At 38.1% G+C, this 20328-nt stretch overlaps 1 protein-coding gene across 1 annotated transcript in view; it reads left to right on the top strand.

The window, feature by feature from the left end:
* GABRP (gamma-aminobutyric acid type A receptor subunit pi) overlaps nucleotides 1-20328 on the top strand; it is a 52371-nt gene that overhangs the window by 14210 nt on the left and 17833 nt on the right. Inside the window, exons 3-5 of the mRNA XM_063446193.1 lie at nucleotides 11492-11559; nucleotides 17199-17416; nucleotides 20166-20248. Of these exons, the coding sequence (XP_063302263.1) occupies nucleotides 11492-11559; nucleotides 17199-17416; nucleotides 20166-20248 (369 nt within the window). The remainder of the gene's footprint in view (nucleotides 1-11491; nucleotides 11560-17198; nucleotides 17417-20165; nucleotides 20249-20328) is intronic.

Here is a 20328-nt window from a genome sequence, read left to right as displayed (position 1 = left end):
AAACCTTAATGACTTGGAGAGGATCTGCAAAGAGGAGTGGGACAATATCCCTCCTAAGATGTGTGCAAATCTGGTGGCCAACTACAAGAAACGTCTGACCTCTGTGATTGCAAACAAGGGTTTTGCCACCAAGGAGGTCAAATACTTATTTCACTCATTGACATGCAAATCAATTTATAACTTTTTTGACATGCATTTTTCAGGATTTTTTTTATTTTGTCTCTCACTGTTAAAATACACCTACCATTGGTGGAGCGTATGACGTAAGACGTTGACTCTGATAGGCGGGGTCGGAACTCCTGTGTGAGGGGAGCGGCCGAAGATGCAGCAGCCATAGTGGAAGTGGATTGCTTCCTCTCTTCTGGTATCCCCCAGCTCACCTACCCTCTAAAACACGCCAAGCCACGCCACGCTGAAAATAATCACAGCAGAAGCGGATCCCTCTCTCTCCCCCTGGACGCCCCAGTTTACCTACCCGCTACAACACAGCAAGTAGGAAGTCTCTGGTGCCAAGGATACGGAGGGACACTGTCGGGACTGAGGGTTCAACTAACCGCACAGCGGTAAAGGTACAATTGGAAAGAGAAGGAGCATATAATAAAGGAAAACTGAAACAGGGGTAAGGGGGGGCTGGAGAGTTAAAGGGAATAAAGAGCTGAGAGAGAGGTAGGGAAGAGAGAGGGGAAGGTGAAAGTGGAGAGGCGAGGCGAGGACAAAGAGAGAGCCCAGAGAGCAACATACTGAACAATCTCTTAAAGGGGCAGACAAGGATATAATCACTTGGGCAATTCCTACAATTGTATATTATATACAACATAAAACAAGACGTGAGTTTGTGAACAAGGTGAACAAGGAGTGATTTTGTTCCTGAGCAGTGTTTCTCGCTATTTTGTTTTTGGCACTGTGGTGCCTCCTTGCCTCTCTCCCCCTTCTTCCTTAATCCCTGGTTGATTCCTGATCCCTTTGTCTTGATTCCCAATTGGGAAAAAAGTAAAAAGAGAAAAAAAACAGAGAGGAGTACTGAGGAATACAGAGGGGAGGAAGAGTGAGGAGGAGAGAGTAGAGAAAAAGAAGAGGAAAACAGCTATGGCATCTAAAAAAGCCCAGGAAGGCTGGGGGAAAAAAGATAGAAAAAACTTACCATCAGATAAAAGATTATCAGTATACTTTTCTACATCCCACCATAAGACACAAATTACCCAAGAAAACACAGATGAAAACCCAGAAATAAATTACAGCTTAATTAAAGTGGTACAAACGGCCATTCCCATGACCAAAGACATTCTTACTAAAAACCTGGAGAAATTTTCCAGAGTACTAGGTGAAGACATGGCCGCAAACACAAAAGAATTAAAACAATAATTCAAAATGATACAAGGTTAACTAGCTACCCTGGAGGACAACCTTATGAAATTAGACAACAAATATAAGCTTTGCCAAGAAGGGTTAACTGAATTGAAAAACAAAATAGGAGCACTGGATGCTAAAGTTTGCAACATTGAAGACAGATCTAGAAGAGCAAACATCAGAATTCGACATATTCCAGAGGAAATTTCTAATTTTGGATGGAGCTCCACACGACTATTTAATGGATCGCAGACAACAAAAGAGAGAGTGATGGCAGCGATGAGAAACAACCCTATACTGGAAGAAAAATTCAAGAATCTGTCTATATTCCAAGATCTATCATACTCAACAAGAATGTGGTGCAAAAGCTTTCAAGACTTGCTACCTATCTTGAGATGGAAGGACATAAGCTATAGACGGGGTTTCCCTTTATCTTTAACCCCTTAAGGACACATGACGTGTGTGACACGTCATGATTCCCTTTTATTCCAGAAGTTTGGTCCTTAAGGGGTTAAGAGTGTCTTGGAATGGAAGAATGGTTCATTTTGCTTCTAAAGAAGCCCTGAAGAGTTGGATGGATAAATCAAATATAACCGGAACACCTACAGACAATTCATGAAGAGGTCTGGAAAAGTGTCTGGCTTAAGGGAGGACTCCTTTTTTTTTTCTTTTCTCTCTTCTTTCTAAGTGGTAAAATGTTGCCAAGTGGAAAAATTCTCTCTCTCTTTTTTTTTTTAATAATATAGTTAAAGGGAAACTCCAGTGCCAGGAAAATGATCCGTTTTCCTGGCACTGAAGGGTCCTTCTCCCTCCCACCCCCCAATCCCCAGTTGCTGAAGGGGTGAAAACCCCTTCAGTCACTTACCTGAGGCAGCGACAGGTCCCACCTCGCTGCTTCCTCCTCCCCCACCGCTCCTCCTTCTGCTTACGTCGGCCGGTGGGCGAGACTGATCTCGCCGGCCAAGGAGACCTAATGCGCATGCGCGGCAATGCCGCGCATGCGCATTAGCGCACCCCATAGGAAAGCATTGAAAATTAATTTCAATGCTTCCCTATGGGGAATAGAGCGACACTGGAGGTCCTCACACAGCGTGAGGACGTCCAGCAACGCTCTAGCACAGAAAACCTGTGCTATGAAGCAGGAAGTTCCCTCTAGTGGCTGTCTAATAGACAGCCACTAGGGGAGGACTTAACCCTGCAAGGTAATTATTGGAGTTTAAAAAAAAAAAAACTGCAATAATTACACTTGCAGGGTTAAGGGTAGTGGGAGTTGGCACCCAGACCACTCCAATGAGCAGAAGTGGTCTGGGTGCCTGTAGTGTCCCTTTAATAAAAATAGGAAAGGGGAAAGAAAAGAGAAAAATGGAAGAGAAAAAGGGAAAGATATAAATATCAGAAATTCACATGGCTATTTGAACACTATAACACTATTTACAGATAACAGAAAGAGTAAGTGAAAAGGAGAGGAAGGAAGGAAAAAAAGGGGGGGATGGAATATATGATCACATATAATTAAGGATTCCAAATATAAAAGTAACACAGAGGTATTAAAAAAGACTAATTCACGATAGAAAGCTTACAAGAAGGTAGGAATTTCATAGTATTTTATAAGTACAACAATGGTTTAAAGGATTCCATTAATATAATGCACTAATAAAGTAAAACATATAGCTAATATATATATATATATATATATATATATATATATATATATATATATATATTTAGCGTTTCCCATGGAATAAGCACTAGAAAAAATAAGTACATTAATAAGGTTATATAGGCACTAATGAAGGATTTTCACAAGTGTTTTTAAACACAATATTATTTAAAAAGACAGCACTAGATTAGCTCGCCCCAAGCTGGTTCGGCACCCAATACATACAGGGGAGTACATCGGTAGAGTACCATAGTAAACAGAATATCAAGGGACAAAGTATTTACATAAATCAGTTTTTTTTTTCTCTCATTTCTCCTCTCTCTCTCTTCTGTTCTCTCTCTTAACAAGAAATATAAAGGGTATCAGAGAGAATAAAGGAAGAGAAGAAATGATGAAGGCCTATCCCCTGGGCAGGGTTCTTGAGTAGTAAACATGTAGTAAAAAATGTAGTAAAAATGGCTAAATCTCTTAGCAAATTATTGAATGAATTAGATTTTTTTGACCTATGGAGATCCTCCTACCCGGAGAGACAGGACTATACTTTCTTCTCTAGAGTACACTATTCATACTATTGACATGGTGTGGGGCAACGCAACAGCTTAAGAAAAGGTAGAGAAGATCGAAATCAGGGACAATACCTGGTCGGACAATAGCATTAACATCTGGACTATGAAAGACCAGGGGAATACTATAAACAAAACTAAATGGAGACTAAAATACTACTTACTCCGTAACAAAACAATTCTAGATTCTCTTAGATCCCAGATTGTATGCTATTTTGAAATTAATATGCCCAACGAAACCTCCTACCCTAACAATTGGTGTTCCTTTAAAGCTACCATGAGAGAGAATCTAATAAGCTTAGGAGCGCACTCTAATAAGAACAAAAGTCTGGACTTAATCCCTCTTTATAATAATTTAGCTGAAAAAGTGAAAAAGAACAAGACGAATCCCTCTAGAAATAACTCAGAAGCGATTAAGAGGATCAAAGATCAAATTAATCAAATTAATATAGAAAAGAATGCTAAAATTTTGGGAAAACGTAGGTTGAAAGAATATAGTACAGGGAATAGAGCAGACAAACTTCTAACCAAGAAGCTTAGAGATAAAAGGGTCTCAAGCAGAATAACAAAAATAAAGATGAATAATCAGACCCATATTTCTCCCACGTCTATTGGGAAATGTTTTTATACATATTATAGCGACTTATATTCCCTTTCAACAAAAGAAAAAGATATAGACAAATATCTGGAGTCTATTGACCTTTCAACAATATCAGACTCTCAAAGAACACTCCTTAATGCTCGGATAACGACACAAGAGGTGGAGGAAGTTATTAAAAAAATTGGAGAATAATAAAACTCCGGGCCCTGGTGGATTTTCAAATATATTTTATAAAGCTTTTGGTGATCTTCTCAAAAAACAGCTAGCAGATCTATTTAACAACATAGTAGAAACAGGTCAATTCCCTAAAGAAATGCTAAGAGCAAATATAACAACACCAACATGGAAGCAGAATAAAGACCCAAGTAAGGTGGAAATCTATAGATCTATTTCCTTCATAAACACAGATGTTAAGATTTTTGCTGCAATAATAGCAAATAAGATGAAAACCACACTACCTGATATAATAGACCCCGATCAAATAGGTTTTGTACCAGACAGAATCTCCTCTGATAACACCAGATGTATTATTGACATCATAGACTTGGCTAATAGAACAGAAAAAACCCTCTCTATAGTAACGGTGGACACTGAGAAAGTGTTTGATAGAGTGGATTGGGTATTTATGAGCAAAACCCTGAAACAATTTGGATTCCAGGGATGGATCTATCGAGCCATAATGACTCTATATGCCAGTCCTTCGGCGAGGACAGTGGGCACTAACATCTGCGCTGACTGGTTCAATTTGCATTATGGACAAGACAGTGCTACCCACTGTCCCCTATCCTTTACATAATTACTATGGAAATTTTGGCTAATAAAATAAGATCTAACCAACACATACGAGGTATAATTATTAAACATAGAGAGTTGAAACTGAGGCTGTACGCTGACTATCTAATTTTGACCCTTACCGACCCTACTAAATCCATTAAAGCTTTTATGGAGGTAGTAAAGGACTACAGCAAAATCTCTAACTATAAATTAAATGAAGATAAAACAATCATATTATATATTAATTTAGATACTGCCAGAAGGACCCAACTACAAGATTCCTATAACTTTAAATGGGCTAAAAATAGTATCCCATACCTAGGTTTGTTTTTTTGACAAGTAATCCCTCAGAATTAATGCAGATTAATTTTTTAGTAACTTTAGGGATATGTCCAAAGCTCTGAATAAATGGAAAAAAAAAATATCTTGGTGGGGCAGAATGAATTTAATAAAGGCATACATCTTCCCTAAGTGGGCATATATTTTTCGAATGCTTCCCATAAGAACACCTAGACCACGGCTCGATATAAAATTCGGTCACAAATTTTATTTGGAAAAACAAGAGACCCAGAATAAATAAAACCCTCCTGGCACAAAAAATTAAAGAAGGAGGTTTGGGTTTTCCGAGCATTAATAACATATATCTGGCAAACGAGTTCTTCCATGTCTATCAAACGCAGCTGGAAAGTGTTAAGAACGAGGGGTGGTATATCCTAGAAAGTAAGGTATGCCAAGTCCAAGATCTAAGTTCCTTACTATGGTGTAGTTCTACTGATCCTAAGGTCCGATTTATAAGAAAATCTAATATATGTATAGATTCAATACTAGAAATTTGGAAGATAATAAAAAGGAAGTGTAATATAGATACCAAAATCCCCTTAACTCTCAAAATTGAATCAATACCATACTACATAACAGAGATTCATAGTGGTATTGTCCAGACTGATCAGTTGTTTGTAGACGATAAAATCAAACCATTCCCACAACTGAAGCAGGTATTTCGATTAACTTATAAGGAACTATTTACTTACTTGAGACTAAAAAACTTCTTAAACCAAAAGATTGAGCATAATCCTCAAGTCGGGGCTAAGTTGATATGTTTAATATTAAATAATAAGACCGTAAATAGAGTATACGCTACAACAATGGATGCTATTTTAAAACTGGATGCACCTCCTGTTATTATTTCTTTGCAAAAATGGGAGAAAGACTTAAAAATAAAAATTGGTGTGCAGTTATACCTAGAACAGATAAAATTAATCACTGTTTGAATCTACTGGAAACATTGTATAAAGTAATAAATAGATGGTACCTTGTCCCTACAAGACTAGCTAATATGTATAGCTCGACCTCACCATTATGTTGGAGATGTAAGCAATCGTTGGGCTCCTTCATACACATTTGGTGGGAATGTTTTATCGCTTTGTGTTAATATGTGTTAAGCTTTGTTACTCTTGATAAACTGATTTCTAAGCCTATTCCTAAACTTCCAGAAAATACTATTTTACACTTAAATATCGATTCCTTATCTCAGAAGGACTCGACTATTTATATTCATTTTATGATAGCTGCAAAGATAATAATAGCCAGGAATTGGAAAAACCCACTACACTTTTCTATAGACAAACTCCTATCTCAGGTTAAGTTCCAACTGGGAATGGAATCCCAGCTGGACAAGATATACGGCAAAGACCTGAAAGCTAAAGATTGTCTATGAAGCTATAAAGTTATTATGGTTGTTCCTGTGTGACAGAAAGTCCAGGTCACACCCAAAGCTTAAATGGCGGAAAACTAGTACAAGATTCTAATGAGGCCCTGGAATTCTAAGACCAATCTATAGAACTCCCCTTGCTCTTCACTAGGCATGAATGTTGTTATATTTGTATTTGTATGTTGTGTCATTACTTTTTTTATGATTCTGATCGAATTCTAAATACTATGTTTTATGTAACCAAGTTAAATGTCTATTTTGTATGTAAATAATAAAAAGTATTTTGAAAAAAAAAATACACCTACCATTAAAATTATAGACTGATTATTTCTTTGTCAGTGGGCAAATGGTCAAAATCAGCAGGGGGTCAAATACTTTTTTTTCTCTTACTGTATGCAGTGTAGGCTGGTATTTTATTTTATAAGTTAGTGGGGTGCTAGATGTGACCACTGGAATTTGATTCTGCCCTTCTTTTGCCCTTCAATGTGTCATCACAGTATAATTACATATGAATAGTGATATACATATATATGGCCTGCTGCCATCAAAATGTTATCATTCACTAATATGAGAATTCAAAATTAGATTTCAAATTAAAGGTAAACACAGCTGAACTGGAAAATTCTCAAAGCAGGAGTGTAACTAGGAATCACAAGGCAAGAATCAAAGAATGACCTTATCACCTCATCCTGCTCCTCCTCATCCTGCTCCGCCTGGGTGTTGGATGAGTGTGATTGTGTGGGGTTTGGCTGAGTATGATTGTGTTTTTTGTCCGAGTGTGCTATATGTGTGGAATTGACAGAGTGTGATTGTGTGTATGTGTGTGGCTGGTTGAGTGTGATTGTATATGGGATTTGGCTGCATTTGAATGTGGAGTGATTGACCCTGCTTAGGGTCTCTTCCCTTAAGTATGGCAATACCCTGTGTTAACGTTAACATGCTGGCTTCAGTGCATCCCATACTCCCCCAGCAAGCCCCCAACACTCAATATATGGCATTAGACCCCTCTGTATGTTATTGTCTCCTGTGTCATTGTCTCCTTCTCAAGGCCCTTCTGTGCATCTATTTCTCTCTACTCCCCAGTTGTCTGCTCACCTCCCTTTTGTAGTGTGGCTGAGTGGACCAAGTTAGAGCATCTTCTGTATTCTCTGCTCAGTCGGACATATAAGCTGTTCGTTGCTCTCAGTGAGAATACAGAAGATCCTCTATTGTGAATACATTATAAGTTTAATGCTGGGATCAATTTATACAACATACAGAATGCAGTGCACACACAGAAACACACAGAGGGGCCGGGAAAGGGGACAATGACACACACAGAGGGGCTTGAGTAGGGGACTCAGAGACACTCAGAGGGGCTGGGGAAAGAGAACAATGGCACCCACAAGTTGTGTAAGAAACACAAAGAGGGAAATGTGGTATAAGATACAGTAAAGGGATATTTAACCCATAGGACTGGCCTGTTTTGCGATGTTGTACATTAAGGAGCAGAGCGGTTTTAACACTTTTGTGGTGTTTGAGTTTAGCTGTAATTTTCCGCTCTCTCATTTACTGTTCCCATACAAGTTATATATTGTTTTTTTTCAGGACAATAAGGGCTTTCTTTACATACCATTATTTGTATCATGTCATATATTATACGTTAAAAAAAATAATAAAATATGGTGAAAAATAAAAAAAAACACGTTTTTGGACTTTTACTTGAAAAAATCTTTTACTTATCTGCAAAAGCTAATGAAAAAAACTGCTAAATAGATTAAACATTTTGTGCAGAGTTTAAAAACACCCAGTGTTTTTGTGCTTTTTTGCTTTTTTTTGCAAGTTATATGGCTATAAGTACAAGTAGGAAATTGCTGTTTCAATATATATATATTTTTTAAATGTATCAATAGTGGCATTGTAACACTATTATCTGTCATAAATCTCTAAATCACACCCCACTTGTACATATTTTTTTTTAAAGTAGACAACCCAGGGTATTCAATATGGGGTATGTTCAGTCTTTTTTAGTAGCCACTTAGTCACAAACACTAGCCAAAGTTAGCATTTACAGTTGCAAGAAAAAGTATGTGAACCCTTTGGAATGATATGGATTTCTGCACAAATTGGTCATGAAATGTGATCTGATCATCATCTAAGTCACAACAATAGACAATCACAGTCTGCTTAAACTAATAACACACAAAGAATGAAATGTTGCCATGTTGCCAAAAGGCCTCATGCTTCTAGCGTATTATATAAACATAGGTGAAAGAGGTGCACTCACAGGACTTTCCAAACGTGTAATTTATTCACTCAATATTGTAAAGTTGTCCCAACGTTTCGACCCCTCAGGGTCTTTTTCAAGGTCACAAACTCAGTGCAAAAAACATGTTTATATGCAAGATTAGTGATAACACTTACCAAATCAGGTGTGTGTAGTGCCGTCCCTCCGAACCCGGAAGTGCACAGGCGGGACACGTGATCACCCACTCGTGCGTGCGGTACGTGATAGCATACAGCATGGTTGCTAGGCTGTAGTGTAAACAAATATTGTGTGATAATTGTGCCGTGCAGGATTCCCATAGAAGTGAAATTTTAAAACAATGAATGGAGGAATATTTTACCGCTAATACTATTAAACTAGTCCTCATTTGTGTCTTGTAGTACCCCCGACCATGTCTATGACTAAGAGTGAAAGTGATGGGATGAAAGTGAACTGCTGCAGTGGATTTAAACAGACAGGGACCTGTCGTCTAAGGGGTGGCTTGCTCTTAAAGTGATAGAAGGGGATTGTAGAGCTACAAGTTTGATTTAGCTGAATGAGTATATATAAAGATTATAAAAAGAATTCCAAGCTTGATCTGTATGGATTAACCATTATAGTGAATAATTAATGGATACATTATACCCACAAAAGAATGCATACAAGAAAAAAATATATTCCAAAGGGAAAATTACAGTGTATAAGGGTTTACATGTTACATCTTTGCCTGTGTAGCCAAAAATCCTTGTATCAGCCCTGTTCAAGAAATGACTATTTACTTGCTGCCTGATATATACCACCTTGACAGATGCCATTGTATATTCAATTCACCTGTCAGTGCAGTGGTTTTAAAGTTGTGGCTGATCAGTTTACAGTCATGGGGAAAAAAACATATACCCTCTTTGATTTCTATGGTTTTACATACCAGGACATAATTACAATCATCTGTTTCTTAGCAGGTCTTGCAATTAGGTAAATACGACCTCAGATGAACAACAACACATGCCATTTTACACTGTGTCATGATTTATTTAACATTGAACGAAAATAATGCCAAAATGGAGAAACCATGTGTGAAAAACTAAGTACACCTTATGATTCAATAGCTTGTAGAGCCACCTCTAGCAGCAATAACGTGACGTAGATGTTTTCTGTATGACTTTATCAGTCTCTCACATTGTTGTGGAGAAATTATGGCCACTCTTTACAGAGGTGTTCATGTTTCAGTCAATGACTGCAAGGTTCCCTGATCCTGGGGCTGAAAACAATCCCAAATCATCACCCCTCCACAAGCTTGACGTGTGGTATGAGGTGTCTGTGCTGATATGCTGTATTTGGTTTTTCGCTAAACGAGGTGATGTGCTTTATGAGCACATCTCCACTTTGGTCTCATTTGACATTGTTCCAGATGTCTTGTGGTTTGTTCAGATGCAACTTTGCTGTCTTGTTCTTTTTAGAGAGAATATGCTTTCTGGATACTGGAAGCCCTGCCACACAAACCATACTTGTTCAGTCTTTTTCTAAGTGTACTGTCATGAACTTTAACATTTACTATGTTGACTGAGGCCTGTAGACTCTTAGAGGTAACTCTTGTTGTTTGTTGTTGCATTTCTCTGAGCAGTGCACAGTCTGATTCACCACAAGATCCTTATATGTAAAACCATAGAATTCAACAAAAAATGTATTTCATTTTCCTATGACTATAAAAACACCAAATACTAAAAAGGTTTTTTAATAAAGAATCATTTGAATTGTTGCTTCGCCAATCTTAACAGTTTGACTCTTAGCTTTAAGGGACCATAACCATTACTGTGTAGTGTAGTGGTTATAGTGCCTAAACTGCTCATTTTATATCATTCTAAATCCAACTTTACAACATATTTCAACACTATCAAAAAATTCATAGTAACTGCAAATGTTGATAAAGACACTTCTTGTGCCTGAAAATTCAAGTTCACGCAAGCAAACGTTAATCTAGCAATACAACATTGCTACAAGCTTACCCAAACACTGTTCCTCAGACAAATGAAGGAAGGGTCTATCCCTGAAACATTAACAATATAAACAGTTTTTAATGATGTTCACCCTGCAATTTGTCTAAGTAGCATATATCTCATTCTATTCACCTAGAATCTTATACTAATTGTTTTGTTTAGAAACGGGGCTTAGAACAATGGAATAAAATGTAGATTTGAAAAAGAAAAAGCCAGATTTTTAACATGTTTTTTAATGTTGTCTGCAAAAAAATAAATAAGAAAAATATGTAGAATGCCTAATAATATCTATGTTGGTAATATTTTATGTGGGAAAAAAAAACATTCACTAAAGTAATTTTATAATTTAATATTATATAGCAACATACTACATAATGCACTTGTTACTTATTTGCACATTTGTAATATTGTGGGAGATTTATCTAAGTAGGGCAATGGAAACAAGTTGAACCACCAGGTAATTTCATTGAAAACACCACTTCATTTGCAGTGTTGCATCACTTTTTAAAATGTAACACTGTGGTAAATTTTGGCCATAGTGCTTGTGACCAACAGCAACACATATCTGTTCATTTTTTATTATTATTTTTTTTTAGGATTACCTGTTGAGGTTGCAGTAACTCTTGAAGTGGCAAGCATTAATTCTGTTTCAGAGGAAAACATGGTAAGAATTTGATAATATTATGCTATTTTAGTAGACCGTTTTCAAAAAAATACATCAGTGCTCCTTGGATTTCAATTCACATGCTTAGTTTTAAACTGATATTTGTCAGGCAAAAATGTGACATCACATAATATACACTGAACAGCCATAACATTAAAACCACCTGTTTAATATTGTGTAGGTCCCTCTTTTGCTGATACACCATCTCTTATGTGTCAAGGCGTGTAAAAACAATTTACGTGTTTTGTACCCTTGTACTTTAGCAAAAAAGGAAACAAATAAACTGCTGTTATTTGTCACTTTATTCATTTGCATGCCGCATGTTGGTGAATGGATTGTAATACCCATACATGGGAGAATAAAGAAAATTGACTCTTTACTTTGAAATCTGGTTGCTATTATCTGTCTATTTTGTGCGTTCATTTGTGTGGTTGAACCACCACATTCAATATAGCAAAGGATTGAGGCCACCGTAGAAAATTCTTCTTGACCCCAAAATAGCAGTCAGATGTCTCCTTGGATCAAGCAGCTATTACCCCACTAATTAGAAATTATATCCCTCTATGTTATGTTTTTGCAAGTATTTATCCAATTGCAGTTTAAACATCTGTATGTACTCTGATAATACCACCTCTTCAGGCAGAGAATTCCATATCCTTATTGCTCTTACTGTAAAAAAAAACTTTACTTTGCCTTAGATGAAATCTCCTTTCTTCGAGCTTAAATGTGTGACCTTGTGTCCTTTGTATAGACCTGTTTATGAATAGATTTCCAGATAAAGGTTTGTACTGGTCCCTATTATTTGTATAATGTTATCATATCCCCTCTCAGGCGCCGTTTTTACAAACTAAAGAGATTTACATTTTTTAACCTTTCTTCGTAACTAAAATGATCCATTCCTTTTATCAATTTTGTAGCTTGTCTCTGCACTTTTTCTAGTGCCATGATATCTTTCTTTAGAACAGGTGCCCAAAATTTCACAGCATATGCAAGGTGTGGTCTTACCAGCGATTTATAAAGAGGCACAATTATATTTTAATCCCGAGAATTTATGCCCCTATTTATCCATGACAAAACCTTACTGGCCCTAGCAACTGCAGATTCACATATTGCTGCCTAATTTGTTGTCTATAACAATTCCCAAGTCCTTCTTGTGTGTGTGGTTATCCCTAGTTTACTACCATTTAGTGTGCAAGTTGCTTGTACATTCTTAACCCTGAAGTGCATAGCTTTGCATTTCTCTACGTTAAATCTCATCTGCCATTTTAGTGCCCAGTCCCCCAATCTATCCAAATACCTCTGCGGCAAAGCAATATCCTTCTCACATTTTATTACTTTACAAAGTTTTGTGTCATCTGCAAACACTGATACATGGCTTTCAATGCATATTTCAAGATCATTTATAAATATGTTAAATAGAAGCTGTCCCAAAACAGAACCCTGAAGGACACCACTTACCACTTTTGTCCAGCCTGAACATTTACCATTAATGACAACTCGTTGTACTCTATCTTTAAGCCAATGTTCTACCCAAGAACAAGAATATTCATCTAGACCAATTTATTTTAGTTTGAAGACTAACCTATTGTGAGGAACCGTATCAAATGCATTGGCAAAATCCAAGTAGATCACATCCACTGCAACACCCTGATCTATTCTTCTACTTACTTCTTTGTAGAATGCAATTAGGTTAGTTTGACATGACCTATGTTTCATAAAACCATGCTGATTATTGCTAATAACGAAGTTCTTCCCAATGAATTCCTGAATATTATCAGCCCTTCAGCCCTTATATTAACAGCCCTTCAAATATTTTCCCAGTCACAGAAGTTAAGCTCACATGTCTATAAGTTCAGGGCAAGGATTTTGAACCCTTTTTAAATATAGGAACAACATCTGCCTTCCTCCAATCCTCCGGTACAATACCTGAAACAAAAGAATCTTGAAAAATGAAATACAGAGGTTCACTTATTTCCCCACTTAGCTCCTTAGCTCCTTAAGTACTCTTGGGTGAATACCGTCAGGCCCTCAGAGCTTTATTTACATTAATTTTCTTTAACTGCTGTAGCACCTTGTCTCGAGTCATCCAATCACAAGTTATCTGCAAGTTTTTTGCAGCAATCATTTAAATATCTCTTGCCATAGGATCCTCATTAATATATACTGAAGAAAAATAGTTATTTAAAATTTCTCCCTTTTCCTGATCTTCATTAGATAAGAGACCCATCTCTGTTTCCAGTGTACCTACACTTTCATTTTTTTTTTTTTTTTTTTTTTAAATTGGGGTTAGTTTTGCCTTCTTTGGCTATCAATTTCTCATTTTCTAGTTTTGCCACTTTAATTGCCTTTTTGCAAGCATTATTGGCTTCTTATATAGGATGCCTCTGATTTGTCCGATTTAAAAGCTTTGAATGCCCTTTTCTTATTTTTAATCTCTTGTTTTACTTCTCTACTTAGCCACATTGGTTTCAATTTGTTTCTTTTTTATTTATTTTAAATGTACCTTTCTAATATTTGTTTGAATAGTTTCCATTTATCCTCAGTGTTTTTTTCACTAAGGAGTTTATGCCAGTCGATACGTGGTAGAGCTGCCCTAATTTTATTGAAATTGGCTTTTTTTAAATTAGATGTTTTAGTATACCCCATGTGCTTTTGCTTTTTTGAGTTTATTTTAAAAAATTACGATATTGTGATCACTACTTCCCAAATGCTCCCCTACTTAAATGTTGGTCAAAAGATCAACATTGTTTGTTATAATGAAATCCAGACAAGCATCCTTATCAAAGAAAAAAAGTTACCTGTGCTCTTTCCAAACTCCCTATGTATATTTAAACAAGTGTAGGTTATTTAGTTACTCCAATGGCCATTAGAGGGAAATGCCCACCTGCTACGTCAAGGCAAATCTCTCAGGTGGGTCCTACACTAACCTTTCACCTTGTTTCCTTGAGCTTCTGGCAAATATATCTTTAATGAGACATAAAAGGGTATTTTTTATATACATACCTACATGCTTATTAACCCGTAATAGGGAATACATGGGATGGGCGGCAGTATTGTAACATAGCTGTGTGATACAAAAGTGAATAAAAAAAAAAAAAACAAGTCCTGCACTCAAACTCCCCCTACTCTTGGGCGGCAGCAACGACCATAGTACACATCAGCCCCAATACATACAGTAAAAACCAAAGAAAAAAAATTACCTGTGCTCTTTCCCAACTCCCTATGTATATTTCAACAAATGAAGGTTATTTAGTTACTCCAATGGTCATTAGAGGGAAATGCCCACCTGCCACATCAAAGCAAACCTCTTAGATGGGTCCTACACTAACCATTCACCTTGCTTTCTTAAACTTCTGTCAAAGATATCTCTAATGAGACAGAGAGGGGTAATTTTTATATACACACAAAGCAATATACTGAAGAAACTTGATAACCAGAGGGTCTTGACACTGTACCAGCTTACCAAAATTTTCCAACTTAGCCTGAAAAGACTACTTCACAGATTTGTCAAAAATGTATATTTCATGACGTGTGATCTAGCTTCACTAGTAAACAGAATCTGTTATCTAACGATACAGATTAGATATCAAAATATACTAGGATACTCAGGGGATACTGTTTGCTACATATCAAGAATATCTGTGAATTATTTGCAAAGTTTGGCAGGGTAATTCATAAAAGCCCCAATGGTCCTGTACTGAATGGGGCAAAGCCTTATAGGACTGTAAGGTTCTTTTCAGAATACAAACTACCGTATATACTCGAGTATAAGCCGACCCGAATATAAGCCGAGGCCCCTAATTTTATCCCAAAAAACTGGGAAAACTTATTGACTCGAGTATAAGACTAGGGTGGGAAATGCAGCAGCTACTGGTAAATTTCTAAATAAAATTAGATCCTAAAAAAAATATATTAATTGAATATTTATTTACAGTGTGTGTATAATGAATGCAGTGTGTGCGTATGTGTGTGTGTATGAGTGCAGCGTGTGTGTATGAGTGCAGTGTGTGTATGAGTGCAGTGTGTGTGTGCATGAATGCAGTGTGTGTGTGTGCATGAATGCAGTGTGTGAATGCAGTGTGTGCAGGGCCGGTGCAAGGATATTTGCCGCCGTAGGCAAAACATTTTTTGCCGCCCCCTCCCCCCCCCATATGTCCTGACTTCCCCTCCTCCTCCCTCAGTGGTCCTTACCTCCCCACCCCCGTGTTCCTTCACTCCCCCCCCCCAGTGGTCCTGACTCACCCCTCCCCTAGTGGTCCTTACCCTCCCCTCCCCTAGTGGTCCTTACTTCCCCCTCCCCTCCCATAGTGGTCCTTATCCCACCCCCTCCCTCTCATAGTGGTCCTTATCCCCCTTCTCCCTCCCATAGTGTTCCTTATCCCCCCCCCCATCCCTCCCATAGTGGTCCATATACCCCCCCCTCCCTCCCATAATGGTCCTTATACCCCCCCTCCCTCCCATAGTGGTCCTTATCCCACCCCCTCCCATAGTGGTCCTTATACCCCCCCTCCCTCCCATAGTGGTCCTTATACCCCCCTCCCTCCAATAGTGGTCCTTATCCCCCTCCCTCCCATAGTGGTCCTTACCCCCCCCCCCCCCCTCCCTCCCATAGTGGTCCTTATACCCCCCCTCCCTCCCATAGCGGTCCTTATACCCCCCTCCCTCCCATAGTGGTCCTTAACCCACCCCCTCCCTCCCATAGTGGTCCTTATACCCCCTTTTTTTTTTTTATTATTAATTTTTTTTTATTATTTTATTTATATTTTTTTTTTTCGTCCCCCCTCCCTGCTTGATATATGGCAGGGAGGGGGGCTCTCCTTCCCTGGTGGTCCAGCATTGGTAGTTCAGTGGGGGGGAGAGGGGGGCTGGCAGAGCTGTACTTACCTTTCCTGCAGCTCCTGTCAGCTCTCTCCTCCTCCGCGCGGTCTGTGCAGCTCCCTCTGTCAGCTCCCAGTGTAAGTCTCGCGAGAGCCGCGGCTCTCGCGAGACTTACACTGGGAGCTGACCGAGGTGCTGAACGGACGGCGCGGAGGAGGAGAGAGCTGACAGGAGCTGCAGGAAAGGTAAGTACAGCTCTGCCAGCCCCCCTCTCCCCCCAGTCTGTATTATGGCAATGCAAATTGCCATAATACAGACTCTGACTCGAGTATAAGCCGAGTTGGGGTTTTTCAGCCCAAAAAATGGGCTGAAAAACTCGGCTTATACTCGAGTATATACGGTATTATATTAAAATTGTACTTTAAATTATTGTTTGCTTGAACAGCAAGTGAACAATAATTTGCGAAAGTACATCCTGTTGGATGCACGCAGTCCCTATTTTGTTTAAAATTGGTGGTGCTGTGTACGTATTCTGAATCCCTTACTTGGTTTCGGGAAAAGCACTAAAGTGAAAACGACTGATTTAGAATCTGACACCGAACGCTTTCGACTTAATGACATAGATTCAGTCAGATCGACCGAATGTCAAACGGAATTGGCATTAGTAAACATGAGAATTGCCATTCCAGTCAGTCAAGTGAATTGGAAAACTATTTGGCAGTGTATTTTTTTTCTTCTCTTTTTTCTTATTTTAGATAAAATGTTGCAACCTTTTTTGAGTGCTTTTTTTTATATAAGCTTGTTATGATTTTTTTTTACAGGATTACACAGCAACAATATTTTTACTGCAGAGGTGGACTGACGAACGTTTAATGTTCGAAGGCAATAAAAGCATTACACTGGATGCTCGACTAGTACAACTACTTTGGGTTCCTGATACATATATTGTGGACTCAAAGAAGTCTTTCTTACATGATGTGACTGTGCAGAATCGTCTTGTTAGGCTTTTCTCCAATGGCACAGTGCTGTACGCTATCAGGTATGGCTGCTGTTTTGACATGTTTTACATTTACATTTTCAAATGCAATGAAAGTTTACATGATTTACAAATTATGAAATGCAATACCTGACAGCCAAGTAGTGAACAGTCTTACTGATATTGCATAGCATGTGATATATATATAGCAGGGTGAGATTTCTCTTGAGACTTGCCTGTCAGACTGCTCTGGAATGGGGCCTTCCTAGTAACAGGGCAGTTCACGTTGAACGCTGCATATAGCTCATCAGTCAGCCTAGGGCCACTAAATATACACTATGTGGACAAAAGTATTGGGGCACACTTCTTTATTATTGAATTCAGGTATTTCAATTGACCCATTACTACAGGTGTATAAAATCAAGCACCTAGTCATCCAGTCAGCATATACAAACATATGTGAAAAAATGGGTCATTCTGAGGAGCTTAATTAATTCAAGTGATAGGATGCCACCTTTACAAAGTCAGTTCTTGAAATTTCAACCCTACTAGATATTCCAAAGTCAACTATAGGTGGTATTATTGGAAAGTGAAAGTGTTTAAAAACAACAGCATCTCAGTCATGAAGCGAAAGACCATGCAAAACCACAGTGCGCGGTCACTGAGTGCTGAGGTACATGGTGTGGTGGGAGCTTCATGGAATGGGTTATCATGGCCGAGCAGCTGCATGCAAGCCTCACATCACCAAGTACAATGCTAAGCTTCGGATCAAGTGTTGTAGAGCATGCCACCACTTGACCCTGGAGCAGTGGAAACGTGTTCCATGGAATGACAAATCATGCTCCCATGTTTGGTAGTATCATGGGCTAGTCTGGGTTTGGCAGATGCCAGGAGAAAGTTAACTGCCTGACTGCATTGTGACAACTGTAAAGTTTTGTGTAGGAGGGATAATGGTATTGGGATGATTTTCGGGGGTTGAGTTAGTGTAACGTTCACTAGGGAAACCAAACAAGCAGACAGGACACAACAGAGAGATTTGCAATACCAGTCCTTAGAGTGGCCAGGCTATGCAAGAGGGATAGTCAGAGTAAGCCAAGGTCAAGGGAATACAGAGAGATGGAGTAACATAGAGACAAGCCAAGGTCAGGGATACAGAGGACAGAATAATCGTAAGACAAGCCAGAGATCGGTAACCAGAAAATCCAAATACAGTGTAACGCTCATTGGTAAACCAAAGACCAAAACAGGGCACCGAGGCAAGGGGGAGGTTAGCTTGTATACACGCAGGGTGTGTCTGATTGGCTAAACTCCAATTAGTGTTAGCCACAATGCGTGGGAGGAGTTTCTTCCTTCCCTTGTGGTCTCTGAGGTCATCACTGTGTTCCGGGTCATGTGACCGGGTCCGGCACACATATAAGGATGCTGCTCTGGAGCGTGCATCATCAGACACACTGGCGGGGACAGACGCACACCGCAGACAACAACCAGATGACACCACTCGTGGTGACGGGGTAAGCAGGGCCGCCGCGAGTGGCGTGGGTTGCAGGGGACCTGACAGTTAGGCCCCTTACTCTTAGTGAGGAAAAATCTTAATGCTTCAGTATACTAAGACTTTTGGACAATGCTATGCTTCTAACTTTGAGGGAACAGTTTTCTTTTACAGCATAATGGTGCCCCAGTGCAAGGTCCATAAAGACATGGTTAAATGAGTTTGGTGTGCCTACACAGAGGCCTGACCTCAACCCCATTAGAAGGAGATTGAGAGCAAGACTTTTTCATCCAAAATCAGTGTCAGACCTTACAAATGCTCTACTGGATGAATGGGCAAACATGCAAACATTCCCAGAGAAAAAACAAAAAAATTGTGTGTAATATATATATATATATATATATATATGTATATATATATATATATATATATATATATATATGTATATATATATATATATATGTATATATATATATATATATATATATATATATATATATATATATGTGTATATATATATATATGTGTATATATATATATGTATATATATATATATATATATATATATATATATATATATATATTAAGCAAAAACCCCCAAAGTTATGGTGAGGAAACATTGTGATTGAAAACCCCTTCCACCTGAAGTCTGTGGATAGTCAATACAATGTTAAACAAAAATATGCACACCAGTCAAGCCATAAGACTTGCTTTTCCCACAGAAATCACACATTTGCAGTGATGTTACTACCGAAAAGGATTCTAGGTGGGCATATGCAAATTAGTTCAACAAAGAATCACATTTATGCCTCATTCCATTTTAAACATGGATTCCTTTGAGTCTGTTTTTGCTGTATACAACAGCTTTGATACACAACTTAGGAAAAGATACAAAGCCGTTGAACCATGGACAGCTGTTTCATTGTTAATGCAAATCATCAGCATGGGGTTGGTTACTGGTTTGCTATTGAAGCTTGTCAGTTCTTGCGAAGCAAAACCACAATAATTTGGAGTGTTTTTGTGGGAATTGTTGCCCATTCATCCAGAAGAGTCTGTGTTGTTCCCTGAAGTGTTCCCTTTTAACTGCTATGAAGATATAAAAATAAAAATAGTGTGATAAAAAAGTTTAATGAACGAACCCCCAGTAAGTTAACAAAAACACATTAATTTTATTGTAGATCAGTTAAGAATGGAAAAAAATATATAATATATAATTTAAAGTCAAACTTATATGTTAATAATGTTTTTATTTTTTATTCTACAAAAATAAGGCACTATAACAATGTTGTTAATAATGTCATATGGTCTATTCTTGATTTACAGAATAACAACCACCGTGGCATGCAATATGGATTTGGCAAAATATCCTATGGACAAACAAACATGCACACTACAAATAGAGAGCTGTAAGTAAATGGCCAACCATTTTAATTATAATCTGTGGCTCATGATCTTTATTTTAAGTTTTAATGCAAAGATTATTTAC

This window comes from Pelobates fuscus, chromosome 3 (assembly GCF_036172605.1).
Source record: "Pelobates fuscus isolate aPelFus1 chromosome 3, aPelFus1.pri, whole genome shotgun sequence".
In the NCBI taxonomy this organism is placed as follows: domain Eukaryota; kingdom Metazoa; phylum Chordata; class Amphibia; order Anura; family Pelobatidae; genus Pelobates; species Pelobates fuscus.
Note: the sequence above shows the minus strand (reverse complement) of the source record. Positions and strands in the feature narration are given on the sequence as shown.